General features: G+C 47.0%; 1 protein-coding gene across 2 annotated transcripts in view; it reads right to left on the bottom strand.

The window, feature by feature from the left end:
- The window catches only part of DISP3 (dispatched RND transporter family member 3), a 546,610-nt gene that overhangs the window by 320,245 nt on the left and 203,856 nt on the right, over positions 1-22,509 (bottom strand). For both annotated transcript variants that reach the window (XM_063948697.1, XM_063948698.1), the window contains exon 8: positions 11,711-11,856. In XM_063948697.1, coding sequence (XP_063804767.1) covers positions 11,711-11,856 — 146 coding nt within the window. The remainder of the gene's footprint in view (positions 1-11,710; positions 11,857-22,509) is intronic.

Genomic DNA, 22,509 nt, shown 5'->3' with positions numbered 1-22,509 from the left:
TGTGTGCGTTATCAGTGCTCAGTAACTACCTGCACGCTGTGTGTGTTATCAGGGCTCTGTATCTACCTGCACGCTGTGTGTGTTATCAGTGTTCAGTAACTACCTGCACGCTGTGTGCGTTATCAGTGCTCAGTAACTACCTGCACGCTGTGTGTGTTATCAGTGCTCAGTAACTACCTGCACGCTGTGTGCGTTATCAGTGCTCAGTAACTACCTGCACGCTGTGTGTGTTATCAGGGCTCAGTAACTACCTGCACGCTGTGTGTGTTATCAGGGCTCAGTAACTACCTGCACGCTGTGTGTGTTATCAGTGCTCAGTACCTACCTGCACGCTGTGTGTGTTATCACTGCTCAGTAACTACCTGCATGCTGTGTGTGTTATCAGGGCTCAGTAACTACCTGCACGCTGTGTGTGTTATCAGGGCTCAGTAACTACCTGCACGCTGTGTGTTATCACTACTCAGTAACTACCTGCACGCTGTGTGTGTTATCAGGGCTCAGTAACTACCTGCACGCTGTGTGTGTTATCAGTGCTCAGTACCTACCTGCACGCTGTGTGTGTTATCACTGCTCAGTAACTACCTGCACGCTGTGTGTGTTATCAGGGCTCAGTAACTACCTGCACGCTGTGTGTGTTATCACTGCTCAGAAACTACCTGCACGCTGTGTGTTATCACTGCTCAGTAACTACCTGCACGCTGTGTGTGTTATCAGTGCTCAGTACCTACCTGCACGCTGTGTGTATCAGTGCTCAGTAACTACCTGCACGCTGTGTGTGTTATCACTGCTCAGTAACTACCTGCACGCTGTGTGTGTTATCAGTACCTACCTGCACGCTGTGTGTGTTATCAGTACCTACCTGCACGCTGTGTGTTATCACTGCTCAGTAACTACCTGCACGCTGTGTGTGTTATCAGTACCTACCTGCACGCTGTGTGTGTTATCACTGCTCAGTAACTACCTACACGCTGTGTGTGTTATCACTGCTCAGTAACTACCTGCACGCTGTGTGTGTTATCAGTGCTCAGTACCTACCTGCACGCTGTGTGTGTTATCACTAGAGATGAGCGGGTTCGGTTTCTTTGAATCCGAACCCGCACGAACTTCACTTTTTTTTTCACGGGTCCGAGCGACTCGGATCTTCCCGCCTTGCTCGGTTAACCCGAGCGCGCCCGAACGTCATCATGACGCTGTCGGATTCTCGCGAGACTCGGATTCTATATAAGGAGCCGCGCGTCGCCGCCATTTTCACACGTGCATTGAGATTGATAGGGAGAGGACGTGGCTGGCGTCCTCTCCATTTAGATTAGATTTAGAAGAGAGAGAGAGAGAGAGATTGCTGTGATACTGTAGATTAGAAGAGAGTGCAGAGTGCAGACAGAGTTTAGTGACTGACGACCACAGTGACCAGTGACCACCAGAGACAGTGCAGTTGTTTGTTTTATTTAATATATCCGTTCTCTGCCTGAAAAAAACGATACACAGTCACACAGTGACTCAGTCTGTGTGCACTGCTCAGCCCAGTGTGCTGCACATCAATGTATTGTATATAAAGCTTATAATTGTGGGGGAGACTGGGGAGCACTGCAGGTTGTTATAGCAGGAGCCAGGAGTACATGATAAATAATATTATATTAAAATTAAACAGTGCACACTTTTGCTGCAGGAGTGCCACTGCCAGTGTGACTAGTGGTGACCAGTGCCTGACCACCAGTATATTAGTAGTATTGTATACTATCTCTTTATCAACCAGTCTATATTAGCAGCAGACACAGTACAGTGCGGTAGTTCACGGCTGTGGCTACCTCTGTGTCGGCACTCGGCAGGCAGTCCGTCCATCCATAATTGTATTATATACCACCTAACCGTGGTTTTTTTTTTCTTTCTTTATACCGTCGTCATAGTCATACTAGTTGTTACGAGTATACTACTATCTCTTTATCAACCAGTGTACAGTGCGGTAGTTCACGGCTGTGGCTACCTCTGTGTCGGAACTCGGCAGGCAGTCCGTCCATCCATAATTGTATTATAATATATACCACCTAACCGTGGTTTTTTTTTCGTTCTTTATACCGTCGTCATACTAGTTGTTACGAGTATACTACTATCTCTTTATCAACCAGTGTACAGTGCGGTAGTTCACGGCTGTGGCTACCTCTGTGTCGGCACTCGGCAGGCAGTCCGTCCAACCATAATTGTATTATATACCACCTAACCGTGGTTTTTTTTTCATTCTTTATACCGTCGTCATACTAGTTGTTACGAGTATACTACTATCTCTTTATCAACCAGTGTACAGTGCGGTAGTACACGGCTGTGGCTACCTCTGTGTCGGCACTCGGCAGGCAGTCCGTCCAACCATAATTGTATTATATACCACCTAACCGTGGTTTTTTTTTCATTCTTTATACCGTCGTCATACTAGTTGTTACGAGTATACTACTATCTCTTTATCAACCAGTGTACAGTGCGGTAGTTCACGGCTGTGGCTACCTCTGTGTCGGCACTCGGCAGCCCGTCCATAATTGTATATACCAGTGACCTAACCGTGGTTTTTTTTTCTTTCTTTATACATACATACTAGTTACGAGTATACTATCTCTTTATCAACCAGTCTATATATTAGCAGCAGACACAGTACAGTGCGGTAGTTCACGGCTGTGGCTACCTCTGTGTCGGCACTCGGCAGCCCGTCCATAATTGTATATACCACCTAACCGTGGTTTTTTTTTCTTTCTTTATACATACATACTAGTTACGAGTATACTATCTCTTTATCAACCAGTCTATATATTAGCAGCAGACACAGTACAGTGCGGTAGTTCACGGCTGTGGCTACCTCTGTGTCGGCACTCCGCAGCCCGTCCATAATTGTATATACCAGTGACCTAACCGTGTTTTTTTTTTCTTTCTTTATACATACATACTAGTTACGAGTATACTATCTCTTTATCAACCAGTCTATATATTAGCAGCAGACACAGTACAGTGCGGTAGTTCACGGCTGTGGCTACCTCTGTGTCGGCACTCGGCAGCCCGTCCATAATTGTATATACCAGTGACCTAACCGTGGTTTTTTTTTCTTTCTTTATACATACATACTAGTTACGAGTATACTATCTCTTTATCAACCAGTCTATATATTAGCAGCAGACACAGTACAGTGCGGTAGTTCACGGCTGTGGCTACCTCTGTGTCGGCACTCGGCAGCCCGTCCATAATTGTATACTAGTATCCAATCCATCCATCTGCATTGTTTACCTGAGGTGCCTTTTAGTTGTGCCTATTAAAATATGGAGAACAAAAATGTTGAGGTTCCAAAATTAGGGAAAGATCAAGATCCACTTCCACCTCGTGCTGAAGCTGCTGCCACTAGTCATGGCCGAGACGATGAAATGCCAGCAACGTCGTCTGCCAAGGCCGATGCCCAATGGCATAGTACAGAGCATGTCAAAACCAAAACACCAAATATCAGTAAAAAAAGGACTCCAAAACCTAAAATAAAATTGTCGGAGGAGAAGCGTAAACTTGCCAATATGCCATTTACCACACGGAGTGGCAAGGAACGGCTGAGGCCCTGGCCTATGTTCATGGCTAGTGGTTCAGCTTCACATGAGGATGGAAGCACTCAGCCTCTCGCTAGAAAACTGAAAAGACTCAAGCTGGCAAAAGCACCGCAAAGAACTGTGCGTTCTTTGAAATCCCAAATCCACAAGGAGAGTCCAATTGTGTCGGTTGCGATGCCTGACCTTCCCAACACTGGACGTGAAGAGCATGCGCCTTCCACCATTTGCACGCCCCCTGCAAGTGCTGGAAGGAGCACCCGCAGTCCAGTTCCTGATAGTCAGATTGAAGATGTCAGTGTTGAAGTACACCAGGATGAGGAGGATATGGGTGTTGCTGGCGCTGGGGAGGAAATTGACCAGGAGGATTCTGATGGTGAGGTGGTTTGTTTAAGTCAGGCACCCGGGGAGACACCTGTTGTCCGTGGGAGGAATATGGCCGTTGACATGCCAGGTGAAAATACCAAAAAAATCAGCTCTTCGGTGTGGAGGTATTTCACCAGAAATGCGGACAACAGGTGTCAAGCCGTGTGTTCCCTTTGTCAAGCTGTAATAAGTAGGGGTAAGGACGTTAACCACCTCGGAACATCCTCCCTTATACGTCACCTGCAGCGCATTCATAATAAGTCAGTGACAAGTTCAAAAACTTTGGGTGACAGCGGAAGCAGTCCACTGACCAGTAAATCCCTTCCTCTTGTAACCAAGCTCACGCAAACCACCCCACCAACTCCCTCAGTGTCAATTTCCTCCTTCCCCAGGAATGCCAATAGTCCTGCAGGCCATGTCACTGGCAAGTCTGACGAGTCCTCTCCTGCCTGGGATTCCTCCGATGCATCCTTGCGTGTAACGCCTACTGCTGCTGGCGCTGCTGTTGTTGCCGCTGGGAGTCGATGGTCATCCCAGAGGGGAAGTCGTAAGCCCACTTGTACTACTTCCAGTAAGCAATTGACTGTTCAACAGTCCTTTGCGAGGAAGATGAAATATCACAGCAGTCATCCTACTGCAAAGCGGATAACTGAGTCCTTGACAACTATGTTGGTGTTAGACGTGCGTCCGGTATCCGCCGTTAGTTCACAGGGAACTAGACAATTTATTGAGGCAGTGTGCCCCCGTTACCAAATACCATCTAGGTTCCACTTCTCTAGGCAGGCGATACCGAGAATGTACACGGACGTCAGAAAAAGACTCACCAGTCTCCTAAAAAATGCAGTTGTACCCAATGTCCACTTAACCACGGACATGTGGACAAGTGGAGCAGGGCAGGGTCAGGACTATATGACTGTGACAGCCCACTGGGTAGATGTATGGACTCCCGCCGCAAGAACAGCAGCGGCGGCACCAGTAGCAGCATCTCGCAAACGCCAACTCTTTCCTAGGCAGGCTACGCTTTGTATCACCGCTTTCCAGAATACGCACACAGCTGAAAACCTCTTACGGCAACTGAGGAAGATCATCGCGGAATGGCTTACCCCAATTGGACTCTCCTGTGGATTTGTGGCATCGGACAACGCCAGCAATATTGTGTGTGCATTAAATATGGGCAAATTCCAGCACGTCCCATGTTTTGCACATACCTTGAATTTGGTGGTGCAGAATTTTTTAAAAAACGACAGGGGCGTGCAAGAGATGCTGTCGGTGGCCAGAAAAATTGCGGGACACTTTCGGCGTACAGGCACCACGTACAGAAGACTGGAGCACCACCAAAAACTACTGAACCTGCCCTGCCATCATCTGAAGCAAGAAGTGGTAACGAGGTGGAATTCAACCCTCTATATGCTTCAGAGGTTGGAGGAGCAGCAAAAGGCCATTCAAGCCTATACAATTGAGCACGATATAGGAGATGGAATGCACCTGTCTCAAGTGCAGTGGAGAATGATTTCAACGTTGTGCAAGGTTCTGATGCCCTTTGAACTTGCCACACGTGAAGTCAGTTCAGACACTGCCAGCCTGAGTCAGGTCATTCCCCTCATCAGGCTTTTGCAGAAGAAGCTGGAGGCATTGAAGAAGGAGCTAAAAGGGAGCGATTCCGCTAGGCATGTGGGACTTGTGGATGCAGCCCTTAATTCGCTTAACAAGGATTCACGGGTGGTCAATCTGTTGAAATCAGAGCACTACATTTTGGCCACCGTGCTCGATCCTAGATTTAAAGCCTACCTTGGATCTCTCTTTCCGGCAGACACAGGTCTGCTGGGGTTGAAAGACCTGCTGGTGACAAAATTGTCAAGTCAAGCGGAACGCGACCTGTCAACATCTCCTCCTTCACATTCTCCCGCAACTGGGGGTGCGAGGAAAAGGCTCAGAATTCCGAGCCCACCCGCTGGCGGTGATGCAGGGCAGTCTGGAGCGACTGCTGATGCTGACATCTGGTCCGGACTGAAGGACCTGACAACGATTACGGACATGTCGTCTACTGTCACTGCATATGATTCTCTCAACATTGATAGAATGGTGGAGGATTATATGAGTGACCGCATCCAAGTAGGCACGTCACACAGTCCGTACTTATACTGGCAGGAAAAAGAGGCAATTTGGAGGCCCTTGCACAAACTGGCTTTATTCTACCTAAGTTGCCCTCCCACAAGTGTGTACTCCGAAAGAGTGTTTAGTGCCGCCGCTCACCTTGTCAGCAATCGGCGTACGAGGTTACATCCAGAAAATGTGGAGAAGATGATGTTCATTAAAATGAATTATAATCAATTCCTCCGCGGAGACATTGACCAGCAGCAATTGCCTCCACAAAGTACACAGGGAGCTGAGATGGTGGATTCCAGTGGGGACGAATTGATAATCTGTGAGGAGGGGGATGTACACGGTGATATATCGGAGGGTGAAGATGAGGTGGACATCTTGCCTCTGTAGAGCCAGTTTGTGCAAGGAGAGATTAATTGCTTCTTTTTTGGGGGGGGTCCAAACCAACCCGTCATATCAGTCACAGTTGTGTGGCAGACCCTGTCACTGAAATGATGGGTTGGTTAAAGTGTGCATGTCCTGTTTTGTTTATACAACATAAGGGTGGGTGGGAGGGCCCAAGGACAATTCCATCTTGCACCTCTTTTTTCTTTTCTTTTTCTTTGCATCATGTGCTGATTGGGGAGGGTTTTTTGGAAGGGCCACCCTGCGTGACACTGCAGTGCCACTCCTAGATGGGCCCGGTGTTTGTGTCGGCCACTAGGGTCGCTAATCTTACTCACACAGCTACCTCATTGCGCCTCTTTTTTTCTTTGCGTCATGTGCTGTTTGGGGAGGGTTTTTTGGAAGGGACATCCTGCGTGACACTGCAGTGCCACTCCTAGATGGGCCCGGTGTTTGTGTCGGCCACTAGGGTCGCTTATCTTACTCACACAGCGACCTCGGTGCAAATTTTAGGACTAAAAATAATATTGTGAGGTGTGAGGTATTCAGAATAGACTGAAAATGAGTGTAAATTATGGTTTTTGAGGTTAATAATACTTTGGGATCAAAATGACCCCCAAATTCTATGATTTAAGCTGTTTTTTAGTGTTTTTGGAAAAAAACACCCGAATCCAAAACACACCCGAATCCGACAAAAATAATTCGGTGAGGTTTTGCCAAAACGCGTTCGAACCCAAAACACGGCCGCGGAACCGAACCCAAAACCAAAACACAAAACCCGAAAAATTTCAGGCGCTCATCTCTAGTTATCACTGCTCTGTAACTACCTGCACGCTGTGTGTTATCACTGCTCAGTACCTACCTGCACGCTGTGTGTGTTATCAGTAACTACCTAAACGCTGTGTGTCATCACTGCTCAGTAACTACCTGCACGCTGTGTGTTATCAGTACCTACCTGCACGCTGTGTGTTATCACTGCTCAGTAACTACCTGCACGCTGTGTGTGTTTCAGTGCTCAGTAACTACCTGCACGCTGTGTGTGTGTTATCAGTGCTCAGTACCTACCTGCACGCTGTGTGCGTTATCAGTGCTCAGTACCTACCTGCACGTTGTGTGCGTTATCAGTGCTCAGTAACTACCTGCACGCTGTGTGCGTTATCAGTGCTCAGTACCTACCTGCACGTTGTGTGCGTTATCAGTGCTCAGTAACTACCTGCACGCTGTGTGCGTTATCAGTGCTCAGTACCTACCTGCACGCTGTGTGCGTTATCAGTGCTCAGTGCCTACCTGCACGCTGTGTGTATCAGTGCTCAGTACCTACATGCACGCTGTGTGTGTTATCAGTGCTCAGTACCTACCTGCACGCTGTGTGCGTTATCAGTGCTCAGTAACTACCTGCACGCTGTGTGCGTCATCAGTGCTCAGTAGCTACCTGAACGCTGTGTGCATCATCAGTGCTCAGTACCTACCTGCACGTTGTGTGCGTCATCAGTGCTCAGTAACTACCTGCACGCTGTGTGCATCATCAGTGCTCAGTAACTACCTGAACGCTGTGTGCGTCATCAGTGCTCAGTACCTACCTGCACGCTGTGTGCGTCATCAGTGCTCAGTAACTACCTGCACGCTGTGTGCGTTATCAGTGCTCAGTACCTACCTGCACGTTGTGTGCGTCATCAGTGCTCAGTAACTACCTGCACGCTGTGTGCGTCATCAGTGCTCAGTAGCTACCTGCACGCTGTGTGCGTTATCAGTGCTCAGTAACTACCTGCACGCTTTGTGTGTTATCAGTGCTCAGTAACTACCTGCATGCTGTGTGTGTTATCAGTGCTCAGTAACTACCTGCACGCTGTGTGCGTCATCAGTGCTCAGTAGCTACCTGCACGCTGTGTGCGTTATCAGTGCTCAGTAACTACCTGCACGCTGTGTGCGTCATCAGTGCTCAGTAACTACCTGCACGCTTTGTGTGTTATCAGTGCTCAGTAACTACCTGCATGCTGTGTGTGTTATCAGTGCTCAGTAACTACCTGCATGCTATGTGTGTTATCAGTGCTCAGTAACTACCTGCACGCTTTGTGTGTTATCAGTGCTCAGTAACTACCTGCATGCTGTGTGTGTTATCAGTGCTCAGTAACTACCTGCACGTTGTGTGCGTCATCAGTGCTCAGTAGCTACCTGCACGCTGTGTGCGTTATCAGTGCTCAGTAGCTACCTGCACGATGTGTGCGTTATCAGTGCTCAGTAACTACCTGCATGCTGTGTGCGTCATCAGTGCTCAGTAACTACCTGCACGCTGTGTGTGTTATCAGTAACTACCTGCACGCTGTGTGTGTTATCAGTAACTACCTGCACGCTGTGTATGTTATCAGTAACTACCTGCACGCTGTGTGTTATCAGTAACTACCTGCACGCTGTGTGTGTTATCAGTAACTACCTGCACGCTGTGTGTTATCAGTAACTACCTGCACGCTGTGTGTGTTATCAGTAACTACCTGCACGCTGTGTGTGTTATCAGTGCTCAGTAACTACCTGCACGCTGTGTGTGTTATCAGTGCTCAGTACCTACCTGCACGCTGTGTGTGTTATCAGTGCTCAGTAACTACCTGCACGCTGTGTGTGTTATCAGTGCTCAGTAACTACCTGCACGCTGTGTGTGTTATCAGTAACTACCTGCACGCTGTGTGTTATCAGTGCTCAGTAACTACCTGCACGCTGTGTGTGTTATCAGTAACTACCTGCACGCTGTGTGTGTTATCAGTAACTACCTGCACGCTGTGTGTGTTATCAGTAACTACCTGCACGCTGTGTGTGTTATCAGTAACTACCTGCACGCTGTGTGTGTTATCAGTAACTACCTGCACGCTGTGTGTGTTATGAGTAACTACCTGCATGCTGTGTGTGTTATCAGTGCTCAGTAACTACCTGCACGCTGTGTGTGTTATCAGTAACTACCTGCACGCTGTGTGTGTTATCAGTAACTACCTGCACGCTGTGTGTGTTATCAGTGCTCAGTAACTACCTCCACGCTGTGTGTGTTATCAGTGCTCAGTACCTACCTGCACGCTGTGTGTGTTATCTGTGCTCAGTAACTACCTGCACGCTGTGTGTGTTATCAGTGCTCAGTAACTACCTGCACGCTGTGTGTGTTATCAGTGCTCAGTAACTACCTGCACGCTGTGTGTGTTATCAGTAACTACCTGCACGCTGTGTGTGTTATCAGTGCTCAGTAACTACCTGCACGCTGTGTGCGTTATCAGTGCTCAGTGCCTACCTGCACGCTGTGTGTATCAGTGCTCAGTACCTACATGCACGCTGTGTGTGTTATCAGTGCTCAGTACCTACCTGCACGCTGTGTGCGTTATCAGTGCTCAGTACCTACCTGCACGTTGTGTGCGTCATCAGTGCTCAGTAACTACCTGCACACTGTGTGCATCATCAGTGCTCAGTAACTACCTGAACGCTGTGTGCGTCATCAGTGCTCAGTACCTACCTGCACGTTGTGTGCGTCATCAGTGCTCAGTACCTACCTGCACGTTGTGTGCGTCATCAGTGCTCAGTACCTGCCTGCACGTTGTGTGCGTCATCAGTGCTCAGTAACTACCTGCACGCTGTGTGCGTCATCAGTGCTCAGTAGCTATCTGCAAGCTGTGTGCGTTATCAGTGCTCAGTAACTACCTGCACGCTTTGTGTGTTATCAGTGCTCAGTAACTACCTGCATGCTGTGTGTGTTATCAGTGCTCAGTAACTACCTGCACGCTGTGTGCGTCATCAGTGCTCAGTAGCTACCTGCACGCTGTGTGCGTTATCAGTGCTCAGTAACTACCTGCATGCTGTGTGCGTCATCAGTGCTCAGTAACTACCTGCACGCTTTGTGTGTTATCAGTGCTCAGTAACTACCTGCATGCTGTGTGTGTTATCAGTGCTCAGTAACTACCTGCACGCTGTGTGCGTCATCAGTGCTCAGTAGCTACCTGCGCGATGTGTGCGTTATCAGTGCTCAGTAACTACCTGCATGCTGTGTGCGTCATCAGTAACTACCTGCACGCTGTGTGTGTTATCAGTAACTACCTGCACGCTGTGTGTGTTATCAGTAACTACCTGCACGCTGTGTGTGTTATCAGTGCTCAGTACCTACCTGCACGCTGTGTGTGTTATCAGTGCTCAGTAACTACCTGCACGCTGTGTGTGTTATCAGTGCTCAGTAACTACCTGCACGCTGTGTGTGTTATCAGTGCTCAGTAACTACCTGCACACTGTGTGTGTTATCAGTGCTCAGTAACTACCTGCACGCTGTGTGTGTTATCAGTAACTACCTGCACGCTGTGTGTGTTATCAGTGCTCAGTAACTACCTGCACGCTGTGTGTGTTATCAGTGCTCAGTACCTACCTGCACGCTGTGTGTGTTATCAGTGCTCAGTAACTATCTGCATGCTGTGTGTGTTATCAGTGCTCAGTAACTACCTGCACGCTGTGTGTGTTATCAGTGCTCAGTACCTACCTGCACGCTGTGTGTGTTATCAGTGCTCAGTAACTACCTGCACGCTGTGTGTGTTATCAGTGCTCAGTAACTACCTGCACGCTGTGTGTGTTATCAGTGCTCAGTACCTACCTGCACGCTGTGTGTGTTATCAGTGCTCAGTACCTACCTGCACGCTGTGTGTGTTATCAGGGCTCAGTAACTACCTGCACGCTGTGTGTGTTATCAGTGCTCAGTAACTACCTGCACGCTGTGTGTGTTATCAGTGCTCAGTAACTACCTGCACGCTGTGTGTGTTATCAGTGCTCAGTAACTACCTGCACGCTGTGTGTGTTATCAGTGCTCAGTAACTACCTGCACGCTGTGTGTGTTATCAGTAACTACCTGCACGCTGTGTGTGTTATCAGGGCTCAGTACCTACCTGCACGCTGTGTGTGTTATCAGGGCTCAGTAACTACCTGCACACTGTGTGTGTTATCAGTGCTGAGTACCTACCTGCACGCTGTGTGCGTTATCATGTGAGTGAATCCGCCTAAGGTGTATTGTGAGGGAACAGTGGTCTGTCTTAGCAATGTTCCGGCACAGACATTATCCGGGTGCAGGAGCATCATGGAGTATGTCAGTGTAATGCCCCATGGCTAGTGAGAGCAGACTGACGCTACATACACCGTTACACAGGTCATATACAATAACATACGCAAAAAACGCTAAGATGAGATTGCCATGAATGATGGCCTCAGCGATCTTCTGCGGATCTACATCTGGAAACAACCTAATATTAAGCATCCTTCATATAAAGATTCATCTGCAGTCAACCGACCTGAGTCTTCCTCAACCGTTAACAGAGGGATGTCATCATCTAGGTACGGGATAGTGCCGGGTACCGGTCTGCAGCAGGGGTCCTGGCCGACCAGCAGCCCATCATGTATGTCCAAGCGCTTCCTCCTGTGACACTTCTCCCGGCAGCTGGGTACAGAGGAATAGGATGAGAGGCCGCGCCCAGGTGTGTCCATCCATCTATATACTATATATCTATCTCTCCATCTATATATTATATCTCTCTCCATCCATCTATATATTATATCTCTCCATCTATATATTATATAACTATCCATCTATATATTATACATCTATCCATCCATCTATATATTATATATCTCTCCATCTATATATTATATATCTATCCATCTCTCTATCCATCTATATATTATACATCTATCCATCCATCTATATATTATATATCTCTCCATCCATCTATATATTATACATCTCTCCATCCATCTATATGTTATATATCTCTCCATCCATCTATATATTATATATCTCTCCATCCATCTATATATTATATATCTCTCCATCCATCTATATATTATATATATATCCATCTCTCCATCCATCTATATATTATATATCTATCCATCTCTCTATCCATCTATATATTATACATCTCTCCATCTATATATTATACATCTCTCCATCCATCTATATATTATATATCTCTCCATCCATCTATATATTATATATATATCCATCTCTCCATCCATCTATATATTATACATCTATCCATCTCTCTATCCATCTATATATTATACATCTCTCCATCTATATATTATACATCTCTCCATCCATCTATATATTATATATCTCTCCATCCATCTATATATTATATATATATCCATCTCTCCATCCATCTATATATTATATATCTATCCATCTCTCTATCCATCTATATATTATACATCTCTCCATCTATATATTATACATCTCTCCATCCATCTATATATTATATATCTCTCCATCCATCTATATATTATATATATATCCATCTCTCCATCCATCTATATATTATATATCTCTACATCTATATATTATACATCTCTCCATCCATCTATATATTATATATCTCTCCATCCATCTATATATTATATATATATCCATCTCTCCATCCATCTATATATTATATATCTATCCATCTCTCTATCCATCTATTTATTATATATATATCCATCTCTCCATCCATCTATATATTATATATCTATCCATCTCTCTATCCATCTATTTATTATATATATATCCATCTCTCCATCCATCTATATATTATACATCTCTCCATCTATATATTATACATCTCTCCATCCATCTATATATTATATATCTCTCCATCCATCTATATATTATATATATATCCATCTCTCCATCCATCTATATATTATATATCTATCCATCCATCTATTTATTATATATCTCTCCATCCATCTATATATTATATATCTCTCCATCCATCTATATATTATATATATATCCATCTCTCCATCCATCTATATATTATATATCTATCCATCCATCTATTTATTATATATCTCTCCATCTATATATTATACATCTCTCCATCCATCTATATATTATATATCTCTCCATCCATCTATATATTATATATCTATCCATCCATCTATTTATTATATATATATCCATCTCTCCATCCATCTATATATTATATATCTATCCATCCATCTATTTATTATATATCTCTCCATCTATATATTATACATCTCTCCATCCATCTATTTATTATATATCTCTCCATCTATATATTATACATCTCTCCATCCATCTATATACTATATATCTCTCCATCCATCTATATATTATATATCTCTCCATCCATCTATATATTATATATCTCTCCATCTATCTATCTCCTATATATTAGCCCAACTCTGTGATTCTGTGCATGGCCGTAACGCTGGGCGGAGTCACAGATCTGGGCAGGAACAGTCCCCTCCCTCTCTCCGCCCAGTCCCCTCCCTCTCTCCGCCCAGTCCCCTCCCTCTCTCCGCCCAGTCCCCTGTCTCCCTTTTACCCGTGCACTCCCTGCCCCTGGTGACATCGCAGCCGCTGACTGTGAGCGGAACTCACACTACCCGCCTCGCAGTCTTGCGGCTGCCGCTGGCGCTGAGTCAGGGGGATATGCTGAGCACCCGCAGCCGCACTCGCCCCCCCTCCCAGCCGCGGCAACCACCCGCATCTGCCCCCCCCCCGCGGCACTCCCGCCCTCTGCCCCCCCCCCCCCCCTCGCAGCACCAACTTCCGCGGCATCCACCCGTCACTTACTTTTATAAGACCCGGTGCGGTCGCGGGTGAAAAGGGGGCGTGGCTTCGCGGAAGGGGCGTGGCACCCGCTGCCCCCCCTGCGGCACCCAACGCATCCCCCACATCCGCTCGCACCTGCGGCACTCACGCCCCCACCCGTAGCTCCCACACCTGCAGCACCCCCCGCCCCTCCCCCACCCGCTGCAACCCTGCCCCTCCCCCATACCCACCTCTCCCCCCCGCTGCACTCTTCACCCAACCCGCACCACCACCGCATCTGCCCCTACTGCACCCACCCGCACCACCGCCCCAACCCTCGGAACCCCAGCAGCTGCCTCCCACCACTGCTCCAGCCCCTGCCCCCCCTCCGCACCTGTCCCCCCACCCATGGCACCACGCCCCAACCCCCAGCACCCCCCCTCCCCCATCCACAGCACTCCCACACCAGCTTCTCCCACAGCCCTCCCACACCCACATCACCCCTGCTCCCAACCCCCCACCGATGGCACCCCCGCCCCTCTCCTACGCACAGCACCCCTGCTCCCGCACCCCCACCCCTCCCCTACCTGTAGCACCCGCCCCTGCAACCGTGGCACCCTCAAACCCCCCCCCCCAAATGCACCACACCGGCAAACCGCCCCCTCCCCCACCCGTGGCACCCCCCCACTCCATCACCATACCCACCTCTCCCCCCGCTACACCCCTGCATCCTCCACTCCACCCGCACCACCACCGCATCTGACCCTCCTGCACCCACCCCTCCCCCATCCGCAACACCCCTGCTCCTGCACCCCTTCCCCCACCCCCGCCACACCCCAACCCTCGGAACACCCGCAGCCGTCTTCCACCCCCCATCCGCACCACCACTGCACCCGCCACTGCCCCCCCACACCTGTCCCCCACCCATGGCACAACGCCCCCACGCCCAGAACCCACCCCCTACCCACTGCACTCCCACACCAGCATCTCCCACAGCCTCCCCAACCCTCCCAAACCCACATCACCCCTGCTCCCAACTCCCCACCCATGGCGCCCCGACCCTCCACTACGCACAGCACCCCTGCTCCCGCACCCAAACCCCTCCCCTCCCCTACCTGCAGCACCACCCACCCGCCCCTGCAACCATAGCACCCTCACACCCACCCACCCCCAACCGCACCACCCCGGCAAATTGCCCCCTCCCCCACCCGCGGCACACCCGCCCCTCCCTAATACCCACCTCTCCCCCGCTACACCCCTCCACCCCACCCGCACCACCACCGCATCTGCCCCTCCTGCACCCGCCCCTCCCCCATCCGCAACCCCCCTGCTCCCGCACCCCCTCCCCCACCCGCGCCAACCCTCGGAAACCCCCGCAGCCGCTTCCCACACCCCAACCGCAGCACTACTGCACCCGTCCCTGCCCCCCGCACCTGTCCCCACACCCATGGCACCACACTCCCACCCGCAGCCCCCCTCCCCCACCCACGGCACTCCCACACCAGCTTCTCCCACAACCCCTCCCACACCCATATCACCCCTGCTCCCAACCCTCCACTCATGGCACCCCGCCCCTCCCCTACGCACAGGACCCCTGCTCCCGCACCCCCACCCCTCCCCTTCCTGCAGCACCACCCGCCCCCGCAACCGTGGCACCCTCATACCCACTCCCACCCAACCGCACCACCCCGCCAAATGGCCCCCTCCACCACCACAGCCGGCCCTCCCCAACTGCGTTAACCCCGCACCAGCCCCTCACCCACCCACAGCGCCCTCTGATCCCCTCCCCCATCCTCCCCATCCCCGCACCCGCCTCTCCCCTGCCCGCGGCACATCCGGACCACCACCACACCCCCACAGCCACCACTCCCCCACCCACAGCACCTCCGGCCCCTCCCCCACTCCCATCATCTACAGACACCTCCCCCACCCCCAGCACTTCTACAAACCATCACCCAACCTCCCCCTCTGCAACCCCACCTCCCCCTACATCGCCCCTCCCCACACACAACACCTCCAAGCCCCCTCCTTCATCCACAGCCTCCTGCCCCTGCCCCTCCACCACCAGCAGCATCTACAGACCCCATCCACACCCCCTCACGCCCTTCCCACCCCTGGCACCCCACCCGCAGCATTCTCACACCCGCCCCTTCCCCACCGCCACACACCCTCCCCTGCCCCTCCCCTACCCGCCGCAGCTGCACCAACCGCCCTACCCCAACTGCGGTATCCCTGCACCAGCACCCTCCCCCAACCACCGCAGCAGCACACCTGGCCCACCACAACCGCCGTAACCCCGCACCCACCCCTCACTCATCCACAGCGCCCACGGACCCCCTCCCCCATCCGTGCCATCCCCGCACCTGCCCCTCCCCTGGCTACCGCACATCCACATCACCTACCCCATCCAGATCACGTACCCCACCCGCAACACCCCCGCCACTCCCACAACCACAGCACCTACCCGCCCGCATTATCTACAGACACCCTCCACATCTGTGGACCTCCCACACCTGCCCCTCCCCCACCCGCAACACCTCTGGACCACCACCCGAACCACCTCCGGACTCCCTCCCCCATCCACAGCTCCCCCGCATCCACCCCTCCCCCATCCACAACATCTACATCCCCCATCCGTGCCATCCCACACCTCCCCCACCCACAGCACTTCTGAAACTCATCACCTAAGCTCACCCCCCCTGCACCTCCAAACGCACACCCCTACATCGCCCCTCCCACACACACATCACCACATACCCCCTCCTTAATCCAGTCCCCCGCACCCACCCCTCCCCCCCAACAGCAACCACACTCCCCATCCGCGCCCCCTCTACACCTACCCCTCCCCCACCCACAGCACCTCTGCACCCTTTACACCATCCGTGCCCCTGCACCCACCCCTCCGCCACCCACAACACCTCTGGACCCCCTCCCACACCCACCCCTCCACCACACGTAGCACCTCGGACACCATCCACAGCCGCTACAAGTGATTCCCTGAATCGGGCTGATCAGCCGCACGGATAGGAACCTCACTGAACCCACCCCCTTTCCAAACCCCCCAAACTTTTGTGAGTATAGTTGCTACCAATGGACATTGGATTAATTAGAAACACTAATACTGTGGCCATTATGTGTATAAGCAACACTGCTACCTGTGCCCATTGTGTATAAGTGGCGCTGCTACCTGTGCACACTGTGTGTATAAGCGGCTCTGCTACCAGTGGGCACTGTGTGTATAAGCGGCTTTGCTACCTGTGGGTATTGTGTGTATACGCCGCTCTGCTACCTGTGTGTATTGTGTATAAGCGGCTCTGCTACCTGTGCCCATTGTGTGTATAAGTGCCTCTGCTACCTGGGGGTATTGTGTGTATAAGCGGCTCTGCTAGCTGTGGGCACTGTGTGTATAAGCGTCTCTGCCCCCTGTGGGTATTGTGTGTATAAGCGGTTCTGCTACCTGTGGGTAATGTGTGTACATGTGGCTCTGCTACCTGTGCCCATTGTGTGTATAAGCCCCTCTGCTACATGTGGGCACTGTGTGTATAAGCGTCTCTGCCCCCTGTGGGTATTGTGTGTATAAGCGGTTCTGCTACCTGTGGGTAATGTGTGTACATGTGGCTCTGCTACCTGTGCCCATTGTGTGTATAAGCCCCTCTGCTACATGTGGGCACTGTGTGTATAAGCGCCTCTGCCCCCTGTGGGTATTGTGTGTATAAGCGGTTCTGCTACCTGTGGGTAATGTGTGTATAAGCGGCTCTGCTACCTGTGGGTATTGTGTGTATAAGCGGTTCTGCTACCTGTGGGTATTGTGTGTATAAGCGGCTCTGCTACCTGTGGGCATTGTGTGTATAAGCGGCTCTGCTACCTGTGGCCACTGTGTGTATAAGCGCCTCTGCTACCTGTGGGTATTGTGTGTATAAGCGGCTCTGCTACCTGTGGCCATTGTGTGTATAAGCGGCTCTGCTACCTGTGGGTATTGTGTGTATAAGCGGCTCTGCTATCTGTGGGCACTGTGTGTATAAGCGCCTCTGCCCCCTGTGGGCACTGTGTGTATAAGCGGCTCTGCTACCTGTGGCCACAGCACCTTGGTATCTTGTCTACAGTGCATTGCTATTACTCATCTGGTACTTCATAATGCAGACACTAACAATATATACTACACTCTACACTATGGAGGTCATTCCGAGTTGTTCGCTCGCAAGGCGATTTTAGCAGAGTTGCTCACGCTAAGCCGCCGCCTACTGGGAGTGAATCTTAGCATCTTAAAATTGCGAACGATTTATTCGCAATATTGCGATTACACACCTCGTAGCAGTTTCTGAGTAGCTTCAGACTTACTCGGCATCTGCGATCAGTTCAGTGCTTGTCGTTCCTGGTTTGACGTCACAAACACTCCCAGCGTTCGCCCAGACACTCCTCCGTTTCTCCGGCCACTCCTGCGTTTTTTCCGGAAACGGTAGCGTTTTTTCCCACACGCCCATAAAACGGCCTGTTTCCGCCCAGTAACACCCATTTCCTGTCAATCACATTACGATCGCCAGACCGATGAAAAAGCCGTGAGTAAAAATCCTAAGTGCATAGCAAATTTACTTGGCGCAGTCGCAGTGCGAACATTGCGCATGCGCATTAAGCGGAAAATCGCTGCGATGCGAAGATTTTTACCGAGCGAACAACTCGGAATGAGGGCTTATGTTATTCATTGTGCCCTGCGGCCACTCTGCACGCCCTCACAAAGGCCTACGCCCCCTTACAATATTTACCCACTGCCATAAAAAAAAAAAATCACGTAATACTCCATCTAAAAACAATTATAGCACAGCTGAAGCCCGTGCAGGGGATAACGGGTCGTAACCTCTTGCAACGGTATTTTCTGTCTAACCCCTTGCCTCTCTTTATCCTCTTTCTACCACCCTGCCTCTCCCTATCCTTTACCCATCGCACAGCGTTTCTGCACATTCCCTTTCTCCCCCCCTACGCATCTCTATCTTATCTCAACTGGACACCATTTCTGTATGCCCTCTATACTGCCCTGCGTTTCTGATTCTGTTATCTACCGCCATGCGTATGTTCAAAGGCGTGCAGAGGTAAACGGGGCGTAGCACCTAACGACGGTGTGAAGAGCGCCCGTAGGGCGCGATGAATCACCTAGTATATTATATATCTCTCCATCCATCTATATATTATATATCTATCCTCCTCTCCATCCATCTATATATTATATATCTATCCATCTCTCTATCCATCTATATATTATATATCTCTCCATCTATATATTATACATCTCTCCATCCATCTATATATTATATATCTCTCCATCCATCTATATATTATATATCTATCCTCCTCTCCATCCATCCATCCATCTATATATTATATATCTATCCATCTCTCTATCCATCTATATATTATATATCTCTACATCTATATATTATACATCTCTCCATCCATCTATATATTATATATCTATCCATCTATATATTATATATCTATCCATCTCTCCATCCATCTATATATTATACATCTCTCCATCTATATATTATACATCTATCCATCTATATATTATATATCTATCCTCCTCTCCATCCATCTATATATTATACATCTCTCCATCTATATATTATATATCTCCATCCATCTATATATTATATATCTATCCATCTATATATTATACATCTCTCCATCTATATATTATACATCTCTCCATCCATCTATATATTATATATCTATCCATCTCTCTATCCATCTATATATTATACATCTCTCCATCCATCTATATATTATATATCTCTCCATCTATATATTATACATCTCTCCATCTATATATTATATATCTATCCATATATATCTTCCTCCTCTGACACTTCTCCCGGCAGCTGGGCACAGAGGAATAGGATGAGAGGCAGCGCCCAGGTGTGTCCATCCATCTATATACTATATATCTATCCATCCATCTATATATTATATCTCTCTCCATCCATCTATATATTATATATCTCTCCATCTATATATTATACATCTTTCCATCTATATATTATATATCTATCCATATATATCTTCCTCCTCTGACACTTCTCCCGGCAGCTGGGCACAGAGGAATAGGATGAGAGGCAGCGCCCAGGTGTGTCCATCCATCTATATACTATATATCTATCCATCCATCTATATATTATATCTCTCTCCATCCATCTATATATTATATATCTCTCCATCTATATATTATATATCTATCCATCTATATATTATATATCTATCCATCCATCTATATATTATATATCTATCCTCCTCTCCATCCATCTATATATTATATCTCTCTCCATCCATCTATATATTATATATCTATCCATCCATCTATATATTATATATCTATCCTCCTCTCCATCCATCTATATATATCTCTCTCCATCCATCTATATATTATATATCTATCCATCCATCTATATATTATATATCTATCCTCCTCTCCATCCATCTATATATTATATCTCTCTCCATCCATCTATATATTATATATCTATCCATCCATCTATATATTATACATCTCTCCATCTATATATTATATATCTCCATCCATCTATATATTATATATCTATCCATCTATATATTATACATCTCCCCATCTATATATTATACATCTCTCCATCTATATATTATATATCTATCCATATATATCTTCCTCCTCTGACACTTCTCCCGGCAGCTGGGTACTGAGGAATAGGATGAGAGGCCGCGCCCAGGTGTGTCCATCCATCTATATACTATATATCTATCTCTCCATCTATATATTATACATCTCTCCATCCATCTATATATTATATATCTCTCCATCCATCTATACATTATACATCTCTCCATCCATCTATATATTATATATCTCTCCATCCATCTATATATTATATATCTCTCCATCCATCTATATATTATATATCTCTCCATCCATCTATATATTATACATCTCTCCATCCATCTATATATTATATATCTCTCCATCCATCTATATATTATATATATATCCATCTCTCCATCCATCTATATATTATACATCTCTCCATCTATATATTATACATCTCTCCATCCATCTATATATTATATATATATATATCCATCCATCTATATATTATATATCTCTCCATCCATCTATATATTATACATCTCTCCATCCATCTATATATTATATATCTCTCCATCCATCTATATATTATATATATATCCATCTCTCCATCCATCTATATATTATACATCTCTCCATCTAAATATTATACATTTCTCCATCCATCTATATATTATACATCTCTCCATCCATCTATATATTATATATCTATCCATCCATCTATATATTATACATCTCTCCATCCATCTATATATTATATATCTATCTATCAATCCATCTATATATTATATATCTATCCATCTATATATTATACATCTCTCCATCTATATATTATATATCTATCCATCTCTCCATCCATCTATATATTATATATATCTATCCATCTCTCCATCCATCTATATATTATATATCTATCCATCCATCTATATATTATACATCTCTCCATCTATATATTATACATCTCTCCATCCATCTATATATTATATATATCTCTCCATCCATCTATATATTATACATCTCTCCATCCATCTATATATTATATATCTATACATCCATTTATATATTATCTATCTCTCTATCTATATATTATACATCTCTCCATCTAAATATTATACATTTCTCCATCCATCTATATATTATACATCTCTCCATCCATCTATATATTATATATCTATCCATCCATCTATATATTATACATCTCTCCATCCATCTATATATTATATATCTATCTATCAATCCATCTATATATTATATATCTATCCATCTATATATTATACATCTCTCCATCTATATATTATATATCTATCCATCTCTCCATCCATCTATATATTATACATCTATCCATCTATATATTATATATATCTATCCATCTCTCCATCCATCTATATATTATATATCTCTCCATCCATCTATATATTATACATCTCTCCATCTAGCCATCTATATATTATATATCTATCCATCCATCTATATATTATACATCTCTCCATCCATCTATATATTATACATCTCTCCATCCATCTATATATTATATATCTCTCCATCCATCTATATATTATACATCTCTCCATCCATCTATATATTATATATCTCTCCATCCATCTATATATTATATATCTCTCCATCCATCTATATATTATATATATCTCCATCCATCTATATACAGGTTGAGTATCCCATATCCAAATATTCCGAAATACGGAATATTCCGAAATACGGACTTTTTTGAGTGAGAGTGAGATAGTGAAACCTTTGTTTTTTGATGGCTCAATGTACACAAACTTTGTTTAATGCACAAAGTTATAAAAAATATTGGCTAAAATGACCTTCAGGCTGTGTATATAAGGTGTATATGAAACATAAATGAATTGTGTGAATGTAGACACACTTTGTTTAATGCACAAAGTTATAAAAAATATTGGCTAAAATAACCTTCAGGCTGT

Source organism: Pseudophryne corroboree (genome assembly GCF_028390025.1).
Source record: "Pseudophryne corroboree isolate aPseCor3 chromosome 10 unlocalized genomic scaffold, aPseCor3.hap2 SUPER_10_unloc_4, whole genome shotgun sequence".
NCBI classification, from domain to species: Eukaryota; Metazoa; Chordata; class Amphibia; order Anura; family Myobatrachidae; genus Pseudophryne; species Pseudophryne corroboree.
This window is presented reverse-complemented; position numbering and strand designations above follow the sequence as displayed.